Source organism: Ceratina calcarata, unplaced genomic scaffold (assembly GCF_001652005.2).
Source record: "Ceratina calcarata isolate Rehan_Ccalc_2016 unplaced genomic scaffold, ASM165200v1 scaffold12, whole genome shotgun sequence".
In the NCBI taxonomy this organism is placed as follows: Eukaryota; Metazoa; Arthropoda; class Insecta; order Hymenoptera; family Apidae; genus Ceratina; species Ceratina calcarata.
In genome coordinates this window covers 841041-865556 of record NW_017132978.1, presented here as the reverse complement: position 1 = coordinate 865556, position 24516 = coordinate 841041, and the positions used below count along the sequence as shown (strand labels likewise).

Below are 24516 nucleotides of genomic sequence, written 5' to 3'. Positions count from 1 at the left end.
TTAAACGATCTGGGGAAGTACAGTGGTCGAAAATAGAAATGAAATAAGGAAGATCAATATACGAATTAAACCATACTTTAATCATTCAGAATTTACACAAAATGAGAATTCATAATGTTACATAAATTTCAGTCTTGTATCTCTCCGTATTAATTAACATTAAGATCAGACTTTGGACAGTCCTAAGAAACTCGTAAATTTTAGAAGAACATTTTACGCTCGATTATCAGACTTGCTGATTGTCAAGAGAATCATTTTAATTCGAATAATTCTTGAAGACGCAACTGAAACTGTTTTACGATCTAAGATAAATGTTCGCACAGAAATACTAATGTGCAGATAAACTATTCTCCTTTCTAGCTGTTTTCGCGCTTATTTGTTTGTTTGAAGCTCCTGTAGAAGACGATTCGATGGGTGAATTAACGTTTTTAGTTGATCGGTCTATTGGAGTTAAGATGGGTAGAATCCTGCACGTTTGATAAGGACGCCTCGTGGTCGTTTGCATTCTCCTGTTGTAAGTGAATAAATTTCTTGGTGAGAAATCGCGGAAACTCAGTAGCTATTAAGGCTTTTTTTAAACAATTCAATGGGAATTAAACGAACGGAAAATCTGCAAAAACATACCTCATCGTTGAAATATTTCGTGATTTGGGAAGGAGGTTAGCAAATTCCATACGTCCCCGTTTTCGTGGATCTATTGAGTTATACATATGTCTTATAATTATTCCACTTCGATAAATTACGCGTAATGAACTTGAAAATATAAAGAAAAGATTCTTACCGATTACTGAGGGTGGTCGGCAGTCGACGATCGCTGCGATAACGGCGAGGATCAAGAGAATAACGATGAACTTCATTCTCGCTAGGAATCTGTCGAACAACTGAGAGTCTCAAGAATCTGTCGAACTACTGAGTGTGTAAGGGCTCGGTAGGTTCCCTTTTAAAGGAGCTTCCTCTCCCTACCCTTATCGGGGCGTTTTCAAGAAACGGGAGGTTTCGAATACCTGAGTTTCTGACCTGGCCGCAACCCTCCTACCCTTGGAAAATCCACAGTCGAAGCAGCAAAAGCAGTAAACCTCGGTCTAAGTTGCGAGAAAAAGAACGCGGCTCTTCCTAGAAATCCTTTAAGAGATCGGGGAAATAAATCAAACTTAAAATATTTTTTAACAAAGGATGATCCTCGATAACTTCTAACGTATGCATTGTATAAAAAATAAAGGCGACGGCTATTTTTACTTGATTAGATACAATTGATTAATGTTTATCCTGTCATTGTCAGAAACGAGAGTCGCGTGTTGTTAGAAGCGGGTTTCACATTCATTTTGCAACATCAATTTTGGAGATCGTACGAGGCGCAAACGATGTCTTCGAAACGCGTGGAATAAAGGAATGACAGCGTTTCCAATAATAGACCTTTACGATCGCCGTTCAATGCCATCGCTTCGCAACGCAAACATTTCGTGTTCGCACGTCCATCCAGATCTTGAAATGTCCAGACAAATTATTAACTGACTATTCAATAATAATTATCAATACGTGAACGAAGAACAATTCTCTGCTACGGCTAATTTTAGGAGAGATTAATGCGGAATGTGTATCGATTAAGAATAACAATTGCAAAGTTTATTCAGTTTTCTTGTTTACGTAAGGAAGAGTTTTATAACACGACTATCTCAAGTAACTCGCATGTCGTTGCAAACTCATAATTAATCCTCGATTGATTTCACTGCTGTTGTAACTTGCACTTTCATTTATGCTCCTCAACGCGTGCAGTATCACTTATTTTTAAAATCAAAATAAAATAACTCAGCAGTATTCTGAAACAACAGCCACGACCTTTGACTCCTCCATTAAAAATATGTATCGAAATCGCGTCAACGGATGACATAATAATCGATAAAGCACCGCGGTGAAAGGATCAATGCCACTCGTGACGTTTCTCACTTACAAAAGTATTCATTTTTATTATCAGTGGTCGTGATTACAAAGTTACATCGCAGATTTTGTTATTCGATTCGAATAAATATGACGCTTGTCGGAGACAGTATCTCGTGCTATCACGATTTAACAAATAGTTAACGGCGCGTCGGGAGAACATAACTTACACGTTTAATGAAGTAAATTCCTGTAAATGCCTATTTAATAACGGGCTTGCAACTGTGGAAAAAAACTAATTGCACGGTAACCTGAACCCGTAGAACAATTTCATGGCGTCACGTAGGGCCAATAAAACTGTACCGGCATAAATTCTAATTACATGGGTAGGTAATTCTGCTAATGACGTTTATGAGAGGGCCTGTCGAAGTAAATTGGGAACCGTTAGCAGGACTGGAGGCTACGTTAAATACAGTTAGAGTATTGTTCATTTGTTCTGTTTAAACGAGGGGAAGGCAGTCTGAAAATTTTCTGACAATGAACAAAATCGTTTACTTCGTTCGCATTTTGCATACAGGCTGAATCAGTAAGAACGGCCATACGAGATTCATTAATCGACGCTTCATACTCGTCGAAGCTTATTAAATTCTTAACAAATAGAACTTACTCGTATTTATCAGAACGTCGTGACAATGTTTATCGATTCATCCTGTACATCATTGGCAAGAGTGGTATCACAAAGTCGTAGTAAAATTGATTCCTCAACATTGAACATCGATGGGAGGAAAAAGCGCAATAAAATGCGTTACGCAACGCATAACAATTGAATCGCAAAATAGTGACGATTCCTCACGCTGACAATGTAATTAAGATCCATCAGCGTTCGTCGATCGTTAAAATATGATACATAGACTGCAGATTTGTATGCAAGCTAAGTAACGAAAAATATTTTAAACATTCTACTGTGCATTTTTATAAATCCGCAGTCCAGTGACGTTTATTTAAGTGAATCGATTCGGTGTGTTACAGATACCACAGTAGTTACGAGAGCTATAAACGTAAAACCTTGAGAGTGATGGCACGGTTCATGGGGTAATCCCATGCGAATTGAATGGTACGATTAATTGAAGACGAGCATTCTCCTGGTGTCTATGTTGGCCGTGGCGGAAGCTTGGCTGGACGCGGAACTTCCTCCGTTTCCAGACGCGTTGCTCGACGCTTGTGCGTTCGCGTTCGCGTTCGCCACTCCGTTTCCAGACGCCAACGCGGAGGATTTAGCTGACGAGGTGGCTGACGCTCCTCCTGTGCCGCTGGAGTTCGCGTTCGAAATGGCATTCGAGTCTGGAGAATGGAGAGGGTAATCATTTAATTAGTATCACGCCTGATCGGACTGCCTCGGCGAAGGACGATGCCGATGCGTTGGCAGACGTGCCTATGAACAGTAATTAAGAGGACATAGCGAGTTTCCCTATTCTTCTAAGAGGTAAATATCGTTGAGAACAATCACTTCACATTACACTTTTAAATTCATAGTAAAATTAAACTCAACGATGTTTTATCCGAATTTGAAAAAAAAATATTGGACATTTAATTTAAAAACCGAAGGATGTCCTTAATGTCTCAAAAAAAAAGCAAGGTAATTAAAAACAGATTAGAGCATTAAACACATTTGTATCTTACGAGTCCTATTAGTCTAATGGTTAATGATCTAGAAACATACTTGCTGATCCCGAAGCTCCACCGAGTCCCCCAGCGATGGCAGACGCATCGGCCTTAGCATTAGCATTGGCTCCGGCACCTCCGAAACCAAATCCAGATCCTCCAAATCCATTGTCACCCCCTTTTACGGGACTAATGGAACCGCCGATTCCACCCGTGCTCCCAGCGTTCGCTACGGCGTCAGCTTTACTGACAGCATTCGCACCGGCATTTCCGGAGGCCCCAGTGTTACCATAAGCAGGACCGGAAGTACCAAACGGTCCAGAGGGACCGAAACCATTTGATCCGGTGGATCCAGCATTGGCTCCTGCATTGGCCTGTGCGTTCGCTGCTGCGTTGGCTCCTGAATTAGCGCCAGATCCACCGTGGCCATCGACATTTCCGAACGAAGATCCGGTGTAAGGTGTATAGATTGGTCTTTCATAAGGAGGATGACTTCCTGATCCAGTGGATTCAATTACTCCGAGTTTGATCCCGCCGCTCCCAGTACTTCCACCACCATAATTCTGTCCAAGGGTTCCATAAACCGGCGAACTCTTCACGGGCGCGACGTATCCACCGGTACTTCCAGAGTTTCCATATCCTGATCCGGTGGTACCAGCGTTAGCGTTAGCGCCGGCGTTGGCTCCGGGGTAACTTCCTGGCCCGGAAGTTCCATAAATTGGAGAACCTTTCGTGGGAGTACCAAACACACCCTGAGAATCAGGTGCAGTTTGGTAATTGGCGTTTGGAGTCGCCGGAATGGTTATAGGAACAGTTTTGATCGGTTTGCCGACAGATCCGGCGTTAGCACCAGCGTTAGCATTGGCTCCTGCACCAGACGATCCACCGATGTACGGTTCGTAGCTTCCTGGTGCGCCAGGGTATGTCGTAGGAATACCCTTGGCACCAGCATTGGCTCCAGCGTTGGCACCAGCATTGGCATTAGCACCTGCTCCGGCAGATCCACCAGAGTTCGGTCCGTAGCTTCCTGGTGCGCCAGGATACGTCGTAGGGATACCCTTGGCTCCAGCATTTGCTCCTGCGTTAGCAGCAGCATTGGCATTAGCACCTGCTCCGGCAGATCCACCAGAGTTCGGTCCGTAGCTTCCTGGCGCGCCAGGGTACGTCGTAGGAATACCCTTGGCTCCAGCATTTGTTCCAGCGTTAGCAGCAGCATTGGCATTAGCACCTGCTCCGGCAGATCCACCAGAGTTCGGTCCGTAGCTTCCTGGCGCGCCAGGGTACGTCGTAGGAATACCCTTGGCTCCAGCATTTGTTCCAGCGTTAGCAGCAGCATTGGCATTAGCACCTGCTCCGGCAGATCCACCAGTATTCGGTCCGTAGCTTCCTGGTGCGCCAGGGTATGTCGTAGGGATACCCTTAGCTCCGGTATTGGCTCCAGCGTTAGCAGCAGCATTGGCATTAGCACCTGCTCCGGCAGATCCACCAGTATTCGGCCCGTAGCTTCCTGGTGCGCCAGGGTATGTCGTAGGGATACCCTTAGCTCCGGCATTGGCTCCAGCGTTAGCAGCAGCATTGGCATTAGCACCTGCTCCGGCAGATCCACCAGTATTCGGCCCGTAGCTTCCTGGTGCGCCAGGATACGTCGTAGGGATACCCTTGGCTCCAGCATTTGCTCCTGCGTTAGCAGCAGCATTGGCATTAGCACCTGCTCCGGCAGATCCACCAGTATTCGGTCCGTAGCTTCCTGGTGCGCCAGGGTACGTCGTAGGAATGCCTTTGCCTCCGGTGTTGAAAGTCGAATCTCCCCCGCCAGTGACGTACTGTCCAAGCTCGTGACCACTAACTCCACCGGTAAGGAACGGGTTCTGTGCTCCGATCTGTCCCTGAGAGCCTGCAGTGGCACCAGCGTTGGCATTAGCGTTGGCCTTGGCGCCGGCGCCAGCGTTAGCGCCTCCTGAACCTGTCAAGAAGGGATTGCTTCCTCCAGTTCCGGTGGGAACGTAGCCACCAGTAGGATAGTATCCTGGTTTCGTTCCCGCATTCGTGTTTCCAACGGCGCCTGCATTCGCATTCGCGTTAGCGTTCGCATTCCCCTGAGCTCCTGTCAGGAACGGATTAGATCCACCGACGTTGGTGGTTGGACCGCTTCCGGGGTAGTATCCCGATCCTCCCGTTGATCCAGCATTGGCAGCAGCGTTCGCGTTGGCCTTGGCATTCGCGTTAGCGTTAGCAGCTGCGTTAGCCTCTGCGTTCGCGTTCGCGTTCGCATTGCCTCCTGCGGCACCCCATGGACTAGTGCCAGTCGGCTGGTAGTATCCGTCTTTTCCAGCTCCGCCTGCTGAAGAGCAAAAATGAAATTTATTTAATAGATTTCAAGTTATACAACAGAATTCCTGACTAAGTGCTGTATGCTGCAATCGTCTGAAGATATTATTTCGTCTCTTGATAGAAAACTGTTAATCGTTTAAAAAGACTCCGACTTGTTAAATGTTAATCTACGAAAGAAACCATCGTTCTCTTCGTATAAATTAAATCGAGATTAGTGTACGGGTTCGGGCATTCTTCTGGGAAGTTATCGTCGTTTCGGCATGCTAAATGAACATTGCGTGGTAATCACAGCCTCTCCTGTTGGACGTGCGTTTCTTAGTTACATACAAACAACCAAATCGGGTGCGATTATCAAGTGTACAACATCCGACTTCCGGCGTGGACGTGCCGGCTCACCTTGGCCTTGCTGCGGGGAGGTTGGTTCTTCGACAACGATCACCTGTACCGGGTTCTGGACGCGACCCGGTTGCGGGTACTGAGGTGGACCGTCCACGATCACGATCGGTATCACCATGTCTTCGTTCGGCGAAACTTGCGGCACGGGTTGAAAAGGCACTTGAGGAGGATAATGACGATGATGATGATGATGATGATGATAACGAGACGGAGGTGAAGGCGGCGGCACCGGAACGACATGGATCTCTTCATCGTATCCATCAACCATCGGAGATTCGGCTATTGTCAGAGTAGGTGTCTGAGGAACAATTACTCCTGCGTTTACACCTGCATTGCCCGGGGAATAGTAGCCGCGATCCGATTTTGGAGCGTAATAACCATCGGTCCCCGAGCCAGCGACAGAATTTGCTTTCGCGTTCGCAGCAGCACCTGCGTCGATCTGAAGGCTTCCGGAAGGATAGTAGTTGCCAGAATCCCCTGTTCCTTCATATCCGATCGAGCCAGGACTAATTTGAAGCGTAGCGGTTCCGGGAGCATGGTAACTGTCTATACCATTGTTCGTGGCAGCGTTCGAAATCGCGTTCGCATTAGCGTTCGTAGTGGATTGAGAACCGCCGGAATTACCGTACTGGAGACCGTCCGATGGAACGTACTGGCCGATGTTAGAATTATAATTATCGGAACCGGCGTAACCTATGTTTAAAATAATTGCATCGGTTTTTATGCGCTCGCCAAGTCTACTACTCGGACGGCTGATTAGCCGTTCAATAAGATATAATAAGGAAGATGTTGCTCTTATGCGCTGCCGTTTGGGACACGCGAAGAACGATCTCTTATGTAATAACAACTAAATTGTGGATCTTATGAATTGCGTGAAACCTACAGTTTAATATCTTCTACTAATCCTGATGCTAAATACCTTGAGCGTTGGCGGATGCTGAGGCATCGGCTCTGCCCCCGCCGTGGGCTTGGGAGTTCGCGTTGGCGTTCGCGACCGAACCTGCTCCATTACCCGAGGCCGTCGCCGAGGATGAAGATAAGCTGCTCGAGAAGGAAAGTGGTCCTAGTTGGAAGTTCGATCCGTACGTGTTCGATTTACTGGATGCTTGAGCCCCTTTGTCTTTGAACAAACCCAACGGATCCAGTAGGCTGACGCCGCGCTTCGCCGCGAGGTCTGCCAGCAAGCCTGCAGAATTAATCAAAAGTTCAGTTTTACGTAGCAAGGAAAGGAACTTCGAATGAATGACAGCGTTTAGAAAATATTCGGGTCCATTCATTTTATGAAATCCGCGAAATCCACGGATCCGGACCATTTGTACAACTCACCAGGTCTCGCGGACGAGGTTCCGACGTAAAGAAGTACCAACACTGGCACAAAACACTGGTAAAGTCGCATGTTTCACTCTCTGCGTTTCGCGGTTCGAGAAAAATGATCTCCACACGTATCCACTGACTCCTTCTGCTGGATGATCGCGGTGGTCGAAGAGTCAAGTGCGACTGGAGCTGCTGAACGGGACAACAACTTATATACGAGGCAACGCCGGGATTCGCGTCGGCCAACTATTGACCATCGCTCACCTGACCAGCGTCCATCTCTTTTTAATTCGATCTCATCGAATCAAACGCACGCTCCTCGCACAGTTTAATCTTGACGAAATTTATGTTATCTCTTCGAGAAACTGTCCTCCTCTTCCTGGAACTGATACTGCAAAACGCCTTCGATCGCGACAAATGACAAAACTTTCGCCAGCCAACGCCGAGCGGCTGACACTGTCAAGGTCTAATCACTTCGTCGAATCGTTTCACATTTTTCCAAGCCGGGGTATATCCCATTTAGCTATCGTCTACATATCGTAGTTGTACTTTGGGAAATTCTGATTTATGGTTCCACGCATAATTGCCTGGGCAAAAGAAAGCGGCGATGGAATCCCCGATTGATTAGCATCTAGGCGATTAGTTAGGTGACTCCGTCTGTATCTTAACGACAGTGTGTAGAATTTCACTGTATTCGGTGGAGAACTATTTCGGACGAACATGGATAATTTATTACACCGTTCCTTGAAAATTTTGGAAGACGAAAACAGCAAAGAGATATAAATCAGTCGTAAAACGTTTAGAGTGATTCAAAATAATTACAGATTCTAAAAATGACACGGAAAAGACTTAGAAGCATAAAATTCGGGACGATAAAAACTCTTAATGATGTTTGTCAATATTTGACATTTGTAGTTGACGCGTTGACGGCGGCTGAGAGGACTCGGCATTGTGTCATCGTTACGCAACGAGATAAAAAGATTTGACTGAAAGGTGGACATCGAAACAATGTCCAATAATAATTTCCACCTCCTCGGCGGATTAACAGGCGGCAATTAATAACTGTGAGTAACGCACGACGCGTAGGAGAAGGTCGCGGAACCGTGGAAAAGCTGTGAAGAAGGAACGCCGGCAAACATCCGGCTAGCGCGGAACCTTGTACAAACACTCGTTAACGAAGTTCATTTTTCGGAATTAAATGAGAAAAGTGTATTGTTACTTCTGGGAATTCGTCGTTAAATGATTGATACGCGCCACTCTCACGATCCCTCATCGCGACTTATCGGTATTAGATAATTAGATTTTTATGACCGGTGAACGATGTGCGTGTAAACGGCGACTGACGTAATGGCATTAACGTACAGCAAAACACTAATAGCGGTATTCCTCTGTAAGATAGTTTGAACACGTTTTAAGCAGATTTATGGGATTTTTTTTTTAAACATGCCTGAATCTCGAAGAGTTCGATTTGAAAATGTCCGGCGATAATTGAAACGGACATCGGTACGTCGAATGACAGTGGGAATTCCGATGATACAGACACGGTGATCACGTTCGCTGGATGAACGCAAAGGCGTTCGCCAGTTCGCAAGCAGACTTCTGCAATCTTGACCCGATGAGGTCTCGTTACTAGGTCAAGGAACTTTTCTCGGTAATCAGTGGCCTGCAGATTCTAATGGTAGCAGCTTAACACTGTTTATCATTTAGATGCATACAGTTTTTTCTATTTCGCATATTTTTGTATTTACATTGTCTGCGCATTAATTCGTGATGCTCAATTTTGTCTTCGACCGGATTCTAAAATATGGCGTCTTGCTCGGAAACCAGAAACGGTATTGACGTAAGCACTGATTCTGAGGACAAGGATACATGACCACGGGATATCTTACATCGAAATCCTTTCGCAAAAAAGAATGTCCGACGCTTGCAAAACTTAGCTTTCGTAAAGGCCTCATTGTTCTCTTCTAAAAGTATTTATCATCGTCGAGTTTCTAATATGTGTTCTCACTGTTTGATCGTAATTTCATGGGACCAAGCCAATTTCCATTATGAATCCGTACTCCGAAGATCAGATCCAATATTTAGCAGACTCCATAAGACTAATAGACGTTCAATAAAGAATCGATCATTGTTATATAATATTAGTAGACTACAAATTTCATTAAAAGAGTTTGTCGTGTATTCGGTATAATATATATATATTATTACCGAAGTTCAACAAAATTATAATACTTCATTTTGATTCTAGTCAATCTATTCAGACGTTCGAAATTTCGATAAAAAAAAAAAGACGAACACGCACGTGACCGTGATCGTCTCCTTCGCAATAGCAAACGGGTCTTCGCGATTATGCAAATGAAGGTAGGAACCGGTTGATTTGAGGGGCGAGAAATAAGCCTGCCGGACGAACAGTCCGTCCACTCGATAATAATTTCACGCGTTTCGACGATCACGATAATTCGATGCGATAAATGCAATTATTACGGGACATGAAAACTGGTAATTCTCGTCGGAGGAGGAAGACGAAGTTTTATGATCGATTACCTTAGCGTGAGATTAATTATTTTGTTTTTAATAACAATCATTCTCGGCTATCGCGTCGTTATCTGCAATTAATTCTATTAGCGGGAAAACGCTGACAATGAGCTACGGCGGCGTTCCTCTCAGTGATTTATTTCGACGGAAGAACAATTGCGGTTTCGGTGATTTAAAGAAAATTTCTTACTAAGATACACTCATTACGGAGTAAACGCGTAAATCATTCGCAAAAAATAATCGTGTCTCGTCTCCGGCTACGTCAGTCCTATTATTGTGACGTATGGACACCGGAAGCGTCGCGATTTAATAGACGGCCCGCTGGACATCCTCCCAATCATACACCTTGAACCGATGTTTAGAATTCCGGAATTCTCGCGAGGGGACTTCCAATTAGATTCGAACTGGAAATCCCGTTCTCTGAATCACGATAAGCGTCTATAGAAAAATCATTTCGATTTCGCGTTTTGCATTTTTATCTCCCATCTCCTGTAGAGATTTTATTATCGCTGCGTTGTATCCAACAGTCGATCACGCTTCGGGGAAGACAGATTTAAATAAACAAGATTTGCTCACGTAGTTGTAAAATGTGTGAAAAATCAGGAGTTCACGTATCGTTAGAAATTCATCGCTAAACTTCCATACGTTTGATACGTATGTAAGATTATTATGTGAGTACGATCTGGTTGTGTAAGAGAGAGCAGATTCAAGTGCTCTGGGTCGGGTCAAACGCCTCGAGTGATACGGAACTCGTCGATACGTTCTTACGAAACGAGACCGCGAAACCTTTCATTCACTCGATTCGCCTTGATGACTCATCGCCAGTCGCGAGAGCGTGTCGCGTGGAACGCGAGTCGAAATTCGATGGCTGCCGAGAAAAACCCAATGCCACGCTTACGTGACGATCACGCACCGTTCCGTTTGCTCGCGCAGCGACACACCGGATTTGCATATTCTGGTTCAGTTTTTTATGGCAAAGAAGGATAACGGAAACGCGTTATAATTCATTGATCATTGGTGTTGATGAAGGCAATTAGTAGGCATCCGTGTTACGAGATCTGTGTCAATGTCGATTATGTGGAATATTCATTTCAGAGATAAGTCTATAGATGGAATTGAATCGAGTGATATTTTATATGCGAGGACTCAGTTGGAAACGAAAGAAGATGATTTTACTATCCGGAGATTAAAACTCCTTCGGATCTGGAACCCGTATGCTCTTCGTGAATTCGCTGGCTATAGCTTCAGGCGTAACGAAACATCAGTGGTTAAGTATATATTTATTACATTCACAGTTGCAATATCTAAAGGCTAGAAAAATTGATTTACGTTTCATCGAAAACTCCTCTCAAGTAGTATATCCATTTTATGTGGGAAAATACAGGATCGGTGCAGTAGATTATTAGTTTGCCAGTAACGGGATACTTTTCGTCCATGGATTCTTCACCGTCCATTTCGTCCTCTCGAATATCGATTTCGACATCGATGCTCTGAATAAAAATAAATTTACAAATTAAAACCAGAAATTATTTTGCATAAAAATCCCTCGTTTCGTGAAACGGGTTCGTCTCGTACTTGTTTAGATTCTAACGTTGGCGTCGGAGTGGTCACCGTGAAATATGCCGGAACGTCCACGACGAAGTCAAAAGTTTTTCCTTCTCTGAATACGTTCTTAAATTGTATCACCGTGGAAGAAGTTCGAGTAACCACGTATGGACCCATGGGTCTCGGTAGACTGCAGGAGCCTATCAGTGGGAATCTTGAACGTACGAATAACAAAACGTTGATTCATCGAATCGTGATACGATGATAAATCGTTTTGACGAATTCTCACATGAACTGTCCAGCAACCTTCGACGTTGCTACCAACGTTGCAGTAACATTTTCTACGTCACACGGTTCGTAGACTACTTCGATTATCCCGTCGCTCAACCCTTTCACTTGAACGCTCTTTGGACACATGAAAGAGTCGCTGTCCAACTGTAAAATAAAAATCGAATTGTGTTTCATTGCGTAACTGCGACCAGACATTCTTTGCTATTGCGAGCTACGTACCTCGATCATGAATTTCGTGTTACTATCAATGAGGTTTTTGATTGAAAGACTGAAAGCGTGTGAACTCCCTAACGTCGTACTGACACGAGTCACCTTCTCTGGAGGGGCGGGGGTGGCTTTCAATCGTAATTCGTATGGGAAGACTCCTAATATCTCGTTAAAGACGTTCAACATTACAGATTCTTCGGCTGGTAGCGGTGAATTGTAGTCTATAGCGACAAATAGCTGAAAAAAGATACAAAGCAGAATGATATCTGTAATTAAAATCAGTAGACGTTGTGAACGAATTCATTGTTTTACATAAATGTATAGAATGAACACTCGCTTGTGACAATGGTGGGATGGGTTTTGTTTGTTTGCGGTCAATCGTGATGAATGGGTAATCGCAATCTAGCGTGTAGACGACTGGTTGCTCTTCTAGCGGGTTCTCCAGTTTCAGGGAATAACAGATTTGAGATCGAGCTGGAGTCGTCAATTTGATCGATTCGATCACTTCAGGTTCGGTCACTTCGTACTCTATCTCGTAGAATTGATATTCCTTCTCTTCGTTCGAGAACGTCACCTATACCATGTAGTTTCCTATGAATACATAAGATCGCAAATCTGTTAATTAACTTACCCTGAAACAGACGTTCCACTCTTTGTAGCAGTGGAACACTGCGCGATAGTCTCGCTGGCTGTTCGCTGGTACGTCGATTCTTTCGTTGCCCACGAAACTGTGCAGGGGAATCTATCCCAAAAAAGTTGGATGAGCAAATACTTATTAGACTATACAGCGTGCACCACGAATCGCGATAAAATCATTTTCGATCGGACTACTAATGACAGAGTAATCTCTATCGATCACGATTCGTGGTTCACCCTGTAGATTCATCTATCCGATGATAATAATTCAATGGAACCTCTTCGTCATCGTCTTCTTTCAATAACTGTATCTCGCAATGGAATCGTTGCTGAGTGTCCAACCAATTACGAACTGGCAGCAGCTCCGTGTACTTCGTTTTCGCTGGGATTTGGCGAACAATTTTAGCTACGACCTGCGGAGGCAGGCTTCTACCACTTAGTAAATACAGTAAATACAGATTGTCGTCCAAAGATTTTAATACCAAGAATCCCTGGAAAAAATCAGAATTCCAAATCTGAAGTCTCTCGCCAGTGTATTATAATCATTTCACCTGTGGTTATTATATTTGTTTACCGTGTGCAGAGAGTTTTCTGTGTTCATAACGAGGGGCGAATAAGTAACGTTGCAAGGAGCGTATTGCTGCGGGGGTATCTGTAGAATCTCGTCGACGGAGAAGTAATCGCCGGTTACTTGGGGTTTCAGCTTCCATGGTAGATTAGAATCGTTCATTACTACCACCGATCGCGTATGTTTCTCTCGGACCAGACACTCAAACCGGATGGTTTCGATCGGCTGAGGCAGCTTACTGCACGCCCCAGTAATCTTCACTTTCAACGTTTCGTATTTCTCAATTTCTATCGTCGCCTACCAAAAATTGTCAATTCATTCATTTTAATAAAAATCTTTTTTTATCAATCTTGAACAGAATTTGAAAAAATGTGGCTCTTTTCCAGTTCAAGAATCTTCAATGAATCTCGCCCACCCCTGGTCTACACGTTTTATCGACTGCGTCGTGTTGTTACGAAAATAATTGGAAGTTTCAATTACTTTGGAGAGTTCAGAACAATTTTTAATCCGAACTGCAGTGGAGAGAGCGCGCGCGAGCCAGGTCTCATTAAGAGATTATTTGACATATTTCGCGGCCGGGAAACGGGATCACGAACTCACCTCACCCTCAATTAAGCCCCGCTGTTCTACTGGCTGGAATTTCACTACGAAACCGACGTCCATTCCAGCGGAGCAGTAGCCAGACATGGGAGTTATTTGAAAATCACCCGGCAATTTCGACGTGTTCCATTTAAATCTGAACAAATTCATGCGGAAACATCGGAACCCATCGTGCATAGAATACCACTATCTTAAATTAGATTGATTCGTTCGACCGGTGGAATACATTTTACGAACCTCGAGCCCAGGTCACCGGTGTTCATCAGAATCACTTTAGTCTCCTCCGAGCAACCCTGAACGATCGTACCGAAGGGTATGTGAGCCCTGTTCAATCTGAACTCGGCCCCGACGCAGCTTCCTCGTAACAGGAACAACGGTAGGATCGTGGACGCCGTTTGGGCAGCCACTTTCGCCGTGAAAGGTTTCATTCTCGACGTAGGCTTGAACGTGACCAACACGTTCATTTTCCTGTTCGGTTTCAAAGTGATACTGGTCGACGGTTTGATCTTCAGAACTTCGGAGAGCGTCGGCTCGCTGGTGTAGAGCTTGCAGTCGACGGTCCACGAACGTTTGGTCTCCATGATGGAGGCTTTCTCCATTTCGACGATCACTTCCGGCTTCGTTTCGCAGGAAATGACACGTTCCCGATATTCATCGTAGACGTTGAGGTCCTTCATTAGATCGAACTTGAGCTCGACTGGCGCCAGGCCTTCGTTCACCACTGGGATCTTCTTCGTCACGCTCTTCGAGGGGGGCACGCTGCCCAGATCGATCGACTTCTCATGAGGATTCACCAGACGGATCTGAAGACGATTCAAAATGCACACAGCAACAGTGGAGAGAATCTAACTCTCATTTTATGGATCTCCTCTTTGGTGGCGGATCCAACATTGACTCGCGCCACTTGAACGTGTTTTAATGAGATCAGCAGTGGGATTCGACGGAGAGATCTGAAGACAATTCGAAGTGCAACACGCTCAGAACTTGTCGCGTTTGTAATACAATCTAATTCAAGTTTGACGAGTTTTCAGTGGGGAGCAAATATTGAGTTGTACTACTTAAACACGTTTAGCCTCTAATAAAATTAGTAGACGCACGCGATGTTGTAACTTCTGTTTCAACGACCATTCATAAATCAATTAACAAATCTTTATGTAAAATAACGTGTGGAAAAATATGTATTTGTTTAAATATTCGACTATGATAAGCGCAGTTTCGTACAGAACAGGGCTAATCTTTATAAATGCAATTCTACAATGAAGAAGAGAGTGAAATCGATTAAATACAGGGTAGATGCACCATTTGTACCTCGGGTGTACTTTAGAACAAATCTTGGGAACAAGCTGGCGCGAGCAGCCTCGCTTGTCAAAAGTTTTAACAAGCATGACTTACCCTGTAGCCGATACCCTCGCCGGTAATCATTATTTTCTTCTCGTTCGTGGAATTGATCGTGAATACCAGACAGTCGCGATACTTGGTTTCTTTCAATGGTCGGAAAACTATAGGTATCGAGATCGTCGAATGGGGAGCCAAAGCTTCGGAAATGCAGTTGAGGTCGACGGACAAGTGCGGCTGCTCTTCAAAAGCGCATTCGATCCTGCAGTTAATGATCGAAATAATCAAAGGTATTTAGACCGGGAATTAATTTCTCTACTAACACGAACGGGACGTTCTCGGTGTTCGTTAAACACAGATCCGTGTAATAGGAGACAGCGTTGTTCTGTTGAACGTAACAAGGTCCGAAGTCGTAGCGATTAAAGCTGAAGTCGACGCCGGGCCTCTTGGAACAAGCTTTTAATATGAATTTGTAAGCGGGACCATTGGAAATCTGGAATGGTTTACGAGGGAAACGGTATTCATTGAATTTAAATATTCGATGCGACCGAACTACCTGCAGGAGGACGCAGTGATCTTTTATAGCGACTTTCTGACGTGCCGTCAGTGTCAAAGAACAAACGGCACGGTCTCCGATAGCCAAGTGGCTCTGTCTGTGAGGCATCGTCAAAGAGTACAGATTTTTGCATTCCATTTCCGGTGTCATACCCAGGTCCCACGTATAATAGAACGACACTTTGCCCGTGTTCGTCAGCTCGAACTTGATCGCGACAGGCATTTCCAGAGTTATCTTCGGAATAAAAGTAATTTAAACGATTGGCTTTTATCCGGTTTGTAAAATTTCGGAAAGTCCGTTCACCCTGCCCAGGTCGATGACGTTTTCTTTATCCTCGGAAGCTTGCACGACTTCGCCGTTCGGCTTGCAATACGAGACCGAGGACACGATGTCGTAAACGGAGGCGGTCACAAAGATCGTCAACGGGCTTTTCATCAGGTTCACGGCGCACTGAATGGAAAAGTGGAATTCGCCGACCCGGGTTGGATGGTACTCGACCCTACGGACGAATTAAAACGTGCCATTCTCCGCGCAGCGGAATCGCGAACACGGGAATTAGGGACAAAACCGTCTCCCACTTAATTATTATTAAACAGGGAGTTACCAGAGGTACAGCTCGCTCTTCGGAACGAGAGTTCCGCTCATCGGGGTGACGCTCAGCTTTTGGTATTTACCCTCGGAGTACAACGACTCCTCGACTATTTTAAAATCTAAGTGACAGTCCTCGTTGTTCAACAGTTTTATCGAGTCCTTCACGTTAAATCCTGGAACGATGATAGGAATGGGAGAGGAGGAATAAAATTGAAGAAATACGCTGATCAAATTTTGTTCGTTCATTTAAGTTGACTGCATATTTTTGAACGAAATTTCTATCTACCCTGCGTCTCTTAAATTTGCATAGAAGTCTGTTGATAAGAATCGGTTGAGTTTGAACAGAGTATGAAAAAAGTGAACCACGTTCGCGGTTGACAGGAAGAATATTTCAAGTCCTGACCCAAGATTGTTGGCTTCAGTTTCACGTGAACCGTGAGGCAGTGCACCGAGGGCTCGGTCACGACGCCGGCGACCAAGAAAAGGCACTCGAGATTGTATCTCTCGATGGAGAAGAGCCAGAAGGATTCGAAGACGCCCACGTCTTCTGCCAAAAACGTGAACGCCAAGTCGGTACGTTTCCCGCGTTCAGCAAAGCCCTCCGATACCGTGCAGTGAAAATTCGATATCTCGTCGGTCTTACGGGGCGTTCGGTCCCTCCACGAGAAGCGATAATCATCCACCGTTGGATTGATAAGATGGAATCTTCTGAAGTTAGAGAGAATTAAAGAAATCAGTTAGCAATTTTGATGGAACGAGGGCGGAAGGAGTGAAGAATGAAACAATTTGTCGAATAATTGACGAAAATTTATTAAACTGCGTTGGATCGATGGAGGCGTCGAGTTTCCGAAACCGCAGAGACGTGCGCGGATTTCCACCGACTGTTCCGCCGGTTCTAATTAATTTCCCGCGTATCCACGACGAATGCAAACGAGACCGACGTAATTTGTTATGCACTTGATTGAAACAAGACGGCGGTACGTTCAATGCTTACTTCACGTGAGTCCTGCCAACGCCGACCACTTTAAATTCGATTACCCTGATGTTCTGCCACAATGTGGGATCGTCTATCTCGTAACCCACGGGACCGGGTCGCGTCGGATCCCGTCTCCCGCTTGTTACGTAGTCGCTCTCCTGCACGTCGAAGTGACAATAGGGCAACAAACTTCTAGCCATGATGGGAATCGTCAGAGTTGCTCGTTTCGGGTCGAGATTATCCATCCTGCGTAAAACGAAGATAAGATCGTTTAAAAAAAATGATCATTTAAACAGATCGTCAGAAGACTCTTATTATTAGTAGGTAAGGATTGCGACGACTCTAAGACCCTGACGTTCTTACATAAAGTATTATTAATTTATTCTCTTGCACAATCGTACTTGCACGTGAGGTATGCCTTGTAATAGAACACATCCTTCGGTGAGAACGTCAATGTAGATTCCACGGACTGTCCGGGCGGTATAATTCCTATCTCGGGGCTAATCGAGAATGGCAGATCGTCGCCTTCCAGCCAGCTGTCGGTGGTTCTTTCCGACATGCCGGCGGTGCTGCTGAAAAGATCCGACATCTTCGTGCTCGAGGCTGTTTTCATATCCACACTATCTAGAATCATCAACGTTGCTCCGTGAAGCAGTTTCTCCACGAATAATCTCACAAATTGCTTTTACAATTATAATTCACAAAAATAAAAAAAAAAATAATTTTTTGTAAGTCTCTGTTAAGTGCCGTTTTTATCTCGTGAACCCGAAATCCAACAGTACCGATTAGTATAAACGAACATTGTCTAATACATTACCGGAAGCGAACGACGTGCATTGTCTCGACATGACGTTCGTACTGTCACCCACGCTTTTCTCATTCTCCTTGGCATTTTTATAACGCGGCTCGGATTTTGCGGAGAAAATTCCTCTGGACGACCTCGACTGCTGCACGGACGAGTAATCGTCCGCGGTTCTCGGCCTGGAATTCGCGCTCGAACCGTCGCCGATATGCCTCTTCGGATACTGTTCGTCCATGTTCACCTTCCATGCGTAGACGGTGTTCACGATTCCCGGGTTCGACAGGGTGAACTTGTACTCTCTGACCTGAACGAAATTGTAATGTAACGCTTCTCTCGTTCATTCAAGAATAACTTAATTAGTCAATTCGTGAAAGGCGGACTTGGAACATAAGGGTGTCTTTGAAATAAATCTCCTGGACGGAACACAAGTATTCCGAATACGCGACAGTGGCGGATAACAGCAGTTGAATGCTCTTTCCCGTTCCGGGAATAACTTCGTGCTTGGCTTCGATAGTCGGTGCTATGAGCTTCTTCTTCATCAGCTCCACGTCGCTTATTTCGTGCATTAAATCGGGATGTATCTTCTCCCACTTTACTTCCGTTTGCCTGTCGTCCCAAGCCATGTCAGTCGTTGGATCTTCTACAGTGATCTCACATATCAGGCATTCGATTCGAGTCTGCGATACGAGAAAGGATCTTTAGAAAATGATATAATCGGCCTTCGATGAAATTCAGGATAGTTCTGGACGTGATCAATCTTCAGTTTAATGTATATTTAAGTAGCTGGTACAATAGCTGATATTTCGCTCACGATTCGTAGACAACAGGTTTCGTTTTGTGAACATACGTTCTCGTGATTGGTAGGTTCTCCTGCCAGAAAGGTGACCACGTTCTCCTTGGACGTGAGGTACTTGATGTGTCCAATGGATGGCTCGAATACAACGTGGGGGTGCGCGCTCCATTGAAAACGGAACCACCGGTCTGTCGATTTATTGATAACACTGAACGTCTTTTTGTACATCTTCCCAATGAAACAGAGCTCGTAATCGAGGACGTAGGTCAGAGACAACGGATACATCGAACTGCTCGTAGCTGTCAAAGTGCGTTTAAATCAAATTGTAGAATCATAAAATTCTCCACGTGATGAAAAACGCCTGATTTACCCGAAGCCAAAGAAGTTTGCTTGGACATAGCTTTTCGCGATTTACGCGTTTCTTGTCTCGCCGACAGTTTCCGTTTGCTGTCATCGAGCTGTAAACCTTTGAGAACGATCAGTTCCACGTAGCACTCTCCTTCAAGATTGATCATCAAGTTCTCGTATGGATTGTCTACTATTTGTAGTCGAATCTTTCCGTAATCTTTTCCGACTTGTGTCGGTGAGAAAGTTACTTTGAAGCGACCCACGTTCCCAGGTGCCAAGCGAACCACGGTGCATCGGTCGTGCGGTTCTACAAGTAACACTTTATAACTGATTTGCGTAATTATGAAAAATGACAATGCCCTGCAAAAATCGTTAAGATACCGTCGCAGTATTCGTCCCAAACTTGTAACAGAGGCTGCGTGTCCAAGCATGCGCTGAAAGCGAACACGTTGCTCAGGTCCTCCTCGATTTCCACGATGACCTTTGCTTTGATGCAACCGACGTTTTCCATGACGAAGCATCGGAAGCTGCTCTCGTCGATCAGGGTTCGGGGAAAGTTCAAAGTTGGCCATTCTCGTACTCCGTGGACCGGTTCCGTGATCGTCACTTGCGGCACGCAAGATTCTCCTACTAGTTTGATGAATAGGTGGTCCCGTCCGAGATGCGAGGGCAGAATCACGGATACTTCGAACGCCCCATGAAACGTCTAGAAAAATGTTCAAAGAACATGTCGAATAATTTTATCGAATAAACGTGACTCGTATCGTATTTTAATAATCGTCACAGAAGATGTCTTAGACGATTTCACATAATTATTTGAAATTAAAAATGCGTATTTATAATCACTTCGATGATATGTGGAGTAAAAGACACGGTGAACACTTTATGGCTCATGGGAGGTATCTGTTCTCTCAGTGGGTCTATGACAAAAGTGTTGGTCTTCGCTGTGCTCGGCATTAGAGCTTCGTGTATGAACCGTATATCTACCGACGCAGCGACCACGCCATGGTTGTACAATCTGAAGCACGTTACGTGAGTACTAGGCACGCTGATGAACCGGAAATAGAGACACTTCTCTTGCCGGGCAAACACCGTGTGTGGTCCAATCTGGAAACGCGTTTATGATTATTTTCAAATAAATGTATGAAAGAGTTCTGAGATAAGAGCGTTGATGATAAGAACATCTTTGGGGCAATCGAAGTCTTGCATCTGGTCGACCACGTGATTCTCTTGGAAAATCAAGTCCAGGTCATGGAAATCGATCGTGGGAACCGACGAATTCACTGACAACGTTATTGTTTTCCCCTCCCTATCTTCCGGCACGCTGTCCTCGACCACAATGATGATCTGCTCTTCTTGCGAGCCCACGAATTCCGGGTAACAGGTGATGTCGATGCTATCAGTTTGACCAACGGCCACCTCGCCCTCCGTCTTTGATATCGTCATTGGTCCCAGCGTCAACTTCTGCGGATCCACTTCAATCCTACGTTTTAAATAAAAGAAAAGCGTAGCTTCATGTTTTGTACTATTTTTGCTTGCTCATCGATAAACGCAAACTCGAATCTTTCGAGAAAGAGTATCATTTCATCTAGATGTATCGTAAGAAATTTACTTGGTTTCGATTTTCTCGCTCCTGGCGGATTTCTTCTTCCCTTTCTTCGACTTCTTCTCCGCGTGTTTCTCCAATTCATTCTTTTTTACGGTATCCTCATCCAACGGTCTATTGCTCATATAGAGCACGGATGGATGTTTGTACAGAAGCTGAATGGTATATTGCAACGGGAATTTGCCAGTGTTCTCAATGTTCAGATACATAGTCTTCTCGCTGCACACGGCCAGCGTTCCGAAGTTCACTACGGGAAACGGGTACACGCGGAATCTATTCCCATTACGAGAAAAAGGTATTACAATTTATTGACGCGGTTTTAAGAATAAACGTATACCTAGTGTAATACGCAACGAAGGAAATGTTAAGTGGTATCTCTGCAATCACGATTGTCTCTTTAAGGGTGTCGACTAAATTGCATTTCAAAATCGGAGCCCCTTTCAACGTCATCTCCATCTTCGGTTTCAGTATCACCTGTCTTAGCAAAATTCTAATTAACAGTTTGACAAAACTCAGAGACTTGATTTTTTATATGATAAATTAAATGATTTATGTGCAACAATGATACGCGCGAACGATGCTGCGATACATGAATATGATACAAGTGAATATTAAATATAATTCCTGGAATACAGACATCTACAATCTGTTCCCTCCTCGGTGGAAGGGTCCCAGAGGCTGGATGGACTTCAAGTTTCTTCTTGAAATGCGCTGGCAGATTCAACGTGGCCAATTTCTTATTATCCTGCATCGTGATTCTGCAAAAACCAGTCTTTCCGATTTTACTTGCGACGAGACAGAGCAGAGAAAAATGGGACGATTCTCTTACACATATTTCACCTCGTAGCTGCCGCGATTTCTCATTGTGAACGTCGCCCTCGTCGGGAAGTCCACTTTTATATATTTCAAATCGATGGGATTCGCGTTATTAATGTCCACCGCGACGTCGTACGTCTCCCCGGATAGTACCACGACATCCGTGAAGACAGGGTCTCGGTCGTCCTCGTCCAGAAACGCTTTGAACCTCGCCTCCGTTCGTTTAGTCGTGCCGACCTAACATTAAACCCCGCGTGTTAATTCTAACAGATTTTTATATGATGTATGTATGTACACGTCTTTTATCCTTGTAGAATTTCTCTATGAACACGTCGAGTCGACAATGACGATGAATTGAATTTGTAAAAAGAAACAAAGCTTACGGTGAGAGCGTGATAACTGATGTCGACGTTTTGCTCGCTGCGGAGTTCGATCAGTCCGGAGGCTGGAGCGAACATTATCTGTCGGTCGGCCTCTCCCTCGGGATCGAAGCTCCAATAAAATGACACGGGGGTTTTGTTTCGAATCGTCAGCGTTCGATATTCCATTCTATAGAGAAGAACGCGGTCGAAGGAGAACTCTTTCGGTTCCAGCTCGATGTCCAACTTGCTGCCCTCGCATTGCAGCTGAATTTTCGCGATATCAATTAAAACAAAAAGGTTTACAATAAAAATCATCCAGGTGAAAATTTTACTGAGAAAATAGGTGAAGCGATTCTTTTAGATATTTACTTCGATCACGTCGACCTTCGGATTATTTCTCACGCACAAATACAATTTCCCAGTGATAATTCCAAGCCTGTTCGCAACGGCCGATAGGATCAGCGTCGCGCAGTTACCCGGCTACGTGAATTTCGAATCTCGTTAGGGGCTGTCCCGAGCGGTAGCTACTACTACTACTACTACTATTAGGAATAATTAAACGGGAACTGGGTTGTTAGCTGATAACGCACAGCGATAAAGAGCTCCTGGGGCTCGATGGAAAAGCACTCGGTGCTGTTTTCCCCGAGCCAGAAGCGAACCTCCGCATCCACCTTGGAGACGTTGCAAAACTTTAGCCTGGCCTCCCGATAGTGCGCCCTGCGAACAGACACGATCCAAACTAGCAAACTTATACGCGAGACAGAATGTTACGTCCTTTATAAGAAAAGTTTCTTTCCGAACAAAAATTAGACTGCGGATTTTTATGCGAAATGCAAACATTTATGATATCGTTCAGACAGTGAAATCATGCATTCGGCTCCTAGCATTTATGCATTCGCAAAATCCGGAATCTAATAATGAGTCGAACTGATGCACGATGTTCATAAATTGTCTAGTAGCATGAATATTAAGGGAAATGGGCTATAAATGAAAATTAAATGTGGTACGAAGTGATTTATTATCAGATTCACACATGGAAATGGGGTCACCTCACGTCTTTGCGTAGAATCAATAACGACCCGAAATCGTACACTTGTCTGTCGTAAAAGTACGAAGAACTGTCGGCCTCGGTCAGCTTTGCGACAGCAGTCTGAAAAGATTCTTGTCAGCTTTCCAATTGTAAAACAAGCTAGACTGCGGATTGTATGCACTTTCCAGTAAATTTTAATGTACGGAAGAATCGGAAGAATGCAAGCATGTGCATAACTAAAGATTATTCAATTTTACTTCGCATACAAAGCTACAGTCTAAAGTAGAAATCCAGAAGGAGACCGTTTCATGAGATTTTTCTCAGATGTGTTTCTATTGGACGTGAGACTATTTCCAGGATAGTAATAAATTTTTACTGACATTTTTATTTTATGGAACAAAAATCTCACGGAACATCTTCATCGTGGATTTGCGTCTTCAGAACCTTTGGAATCGTACTTTAGGAAATATCGTTTCTGGGTTCATGTCTAGTCTAGGTATATCCGCGACGCCGCTGACGTTCACTTCGTAGGTAGTGTTATTGCCATCCCAGATAGTCAGCGCGTAGGTCTCCTCGTAGTGGCCGGTCTCCTCAGGCTGGAAGCGGATCCTAAATCTCTGACTGTCGGTAGGCAGCAGAATCCATCGCGGCTTCAAGGGTTCCTCGATCAACGATTCAAAATTAGCGATGGTACTCGTGTCTCTGCTCACGATCGTCGGTGAACTCGGAGAAGGATCCTCTGCTCTGCTCTGCGATCTCATCGTCGACTCCTCCGTCTTGCCTACGGACTTCTGTCTACGTGCTTTGAGTCTCCTTTTCATTTTCCGGCTGTCATGTGCGCTGAAGTCGCTCACGTACGTCGACTCGTTCATCGATAAAATTTCTGACACCCGCGTCAGTGAAACCAGTTGATATATGTCTGGATTTACGAACGACCGTATTAGAATTGTAATTTATTTTGTCGAACGATGCCCGTTAAATGAATTAAAACGTGTGGCTGGAACGAGATTGTCGTGAAACTTGCCACCATGAATCTTCTGCATTCGCTTTTCCACTTCGCCCCAGCGGAGAACGGAATAAATCTTCGGTCGCAAGTCTGGTTCCGGTGCTGTTTCAGTAGCTGTAAAAAGTGTGTGAATTTAATTCATTCGAAACGATGAACTATTGTTGCGTGGCTTACGTAGAGCAGATTTAGCCAACAGATTTTCACTCATCTGGGCGACTACTAGATTGTATACCGAATCTCGCCAGGGATCTTTCGAGTTTACGTACCAAACGTGGAAATTGTTCAGAGGCATCTGTACGTTTCAATTCGATCAAACAATCGAAAAATTGCTTTCT

The 24516-nt window shown here is 44.6% G+C and overlaps 2 protein-coding genes across 7 annotated transcripts; both read right to left on the bottom strand.

The window, feature by feature from the left end:
* Positions 1 to 1936: 1936 nt before the first annotated feature.
* Positions 1937 to 7779, bottom strand: LOC108625956 (fibroin heavy chain). 6 transcript variants are annotated; one of them, XM_018026346.2, is made up of 6 exons: positions 7591 to 7779; positions 7184 to 7450; positions 6265 to 6957; positions 4059 to 5878; positions 3596 to 3956; positions 1937 to 3216 (listed from the first exon to the last, which is right to left on the bottom strand). In XM_018026346.2, the coding sequence occupies exons 1-6, from the start codon at positions 7658 to 7660 to the stop codon at positions 2996 to 2998; spliced, it is 3432 nt and encodes a 1143-aa protein (XP_017881835.1). In that variant the 5' UTR covers positions 7661 to 7779; the 3' UTR covers positions 1937 to 2995. The 6 variants fall into 6 exon arrangements, with proteins under 6 accessions (XP_017881835.1, XP_017881810.1, XP_017881818.1 ...); XM_018026321.2 differs by having other exon boundaries at positions 3596 to 5878; XM_018026329.2 differs by having other exon boundaries at positions 3596 to 5875.
* Positions 7780 to 11387: 3608 nt separating this feature from the next.
* Positions 11388 to 24473, bottom strand: LOC108625547 (hydrocephalus-inducing protein). The gene is made up of 36 exons (XM_026814310.1): positions 24356 to 24473; positions 24200 to 24295; positions 23634 to 24094; positions 23195 to 23295; positions 22736 to 22862; positions 22515 to 22625; positions 22167 to 22409; positions 21797 to 22020; positions 21605 to 21725; positions 21305 to 21441; positions 20993 to 21240; positions 20544 to 20836; positions 20208 to 20468; positions 19743 to 20067; positions 19384 to 19668; positions 19068 to 19312; positions 18601 to 18897; positions 18236 to 18524; positions 17820 to 18042; positions 17437 to 17664; positions 16846 to 17150; positions 16456 to 16615; positions 16155 to 16350; positions 15852 to 16085; positions 15619 to 15788; positions 15353 to 15557; positions 14198 to 14805; positions 13961 to 14096; positions 13367 to 13657; positions 13071 to 13283; positions 12788 to 12898; positions 12494 to 12730; positions 12169 to 12393; positions 11948 to 12093; positions 11689 to 11872; positions 11388 to 11603 (listed from the first exon to the last, which is right to left on the bottom strand). The coding sequence occupies exons 1-36, from the start codon at positions 24471 to 24473 to the stop codon at positions 11439 to 11441; spliced, it is 8019 nt and encodes a 2672-aa protein (XP_026670111.1). The 3' UTR covers positions 11388 to 11438.
* Between the last annotated feature and the right edge of the window lie 43 nt (positions 24474 to 24516).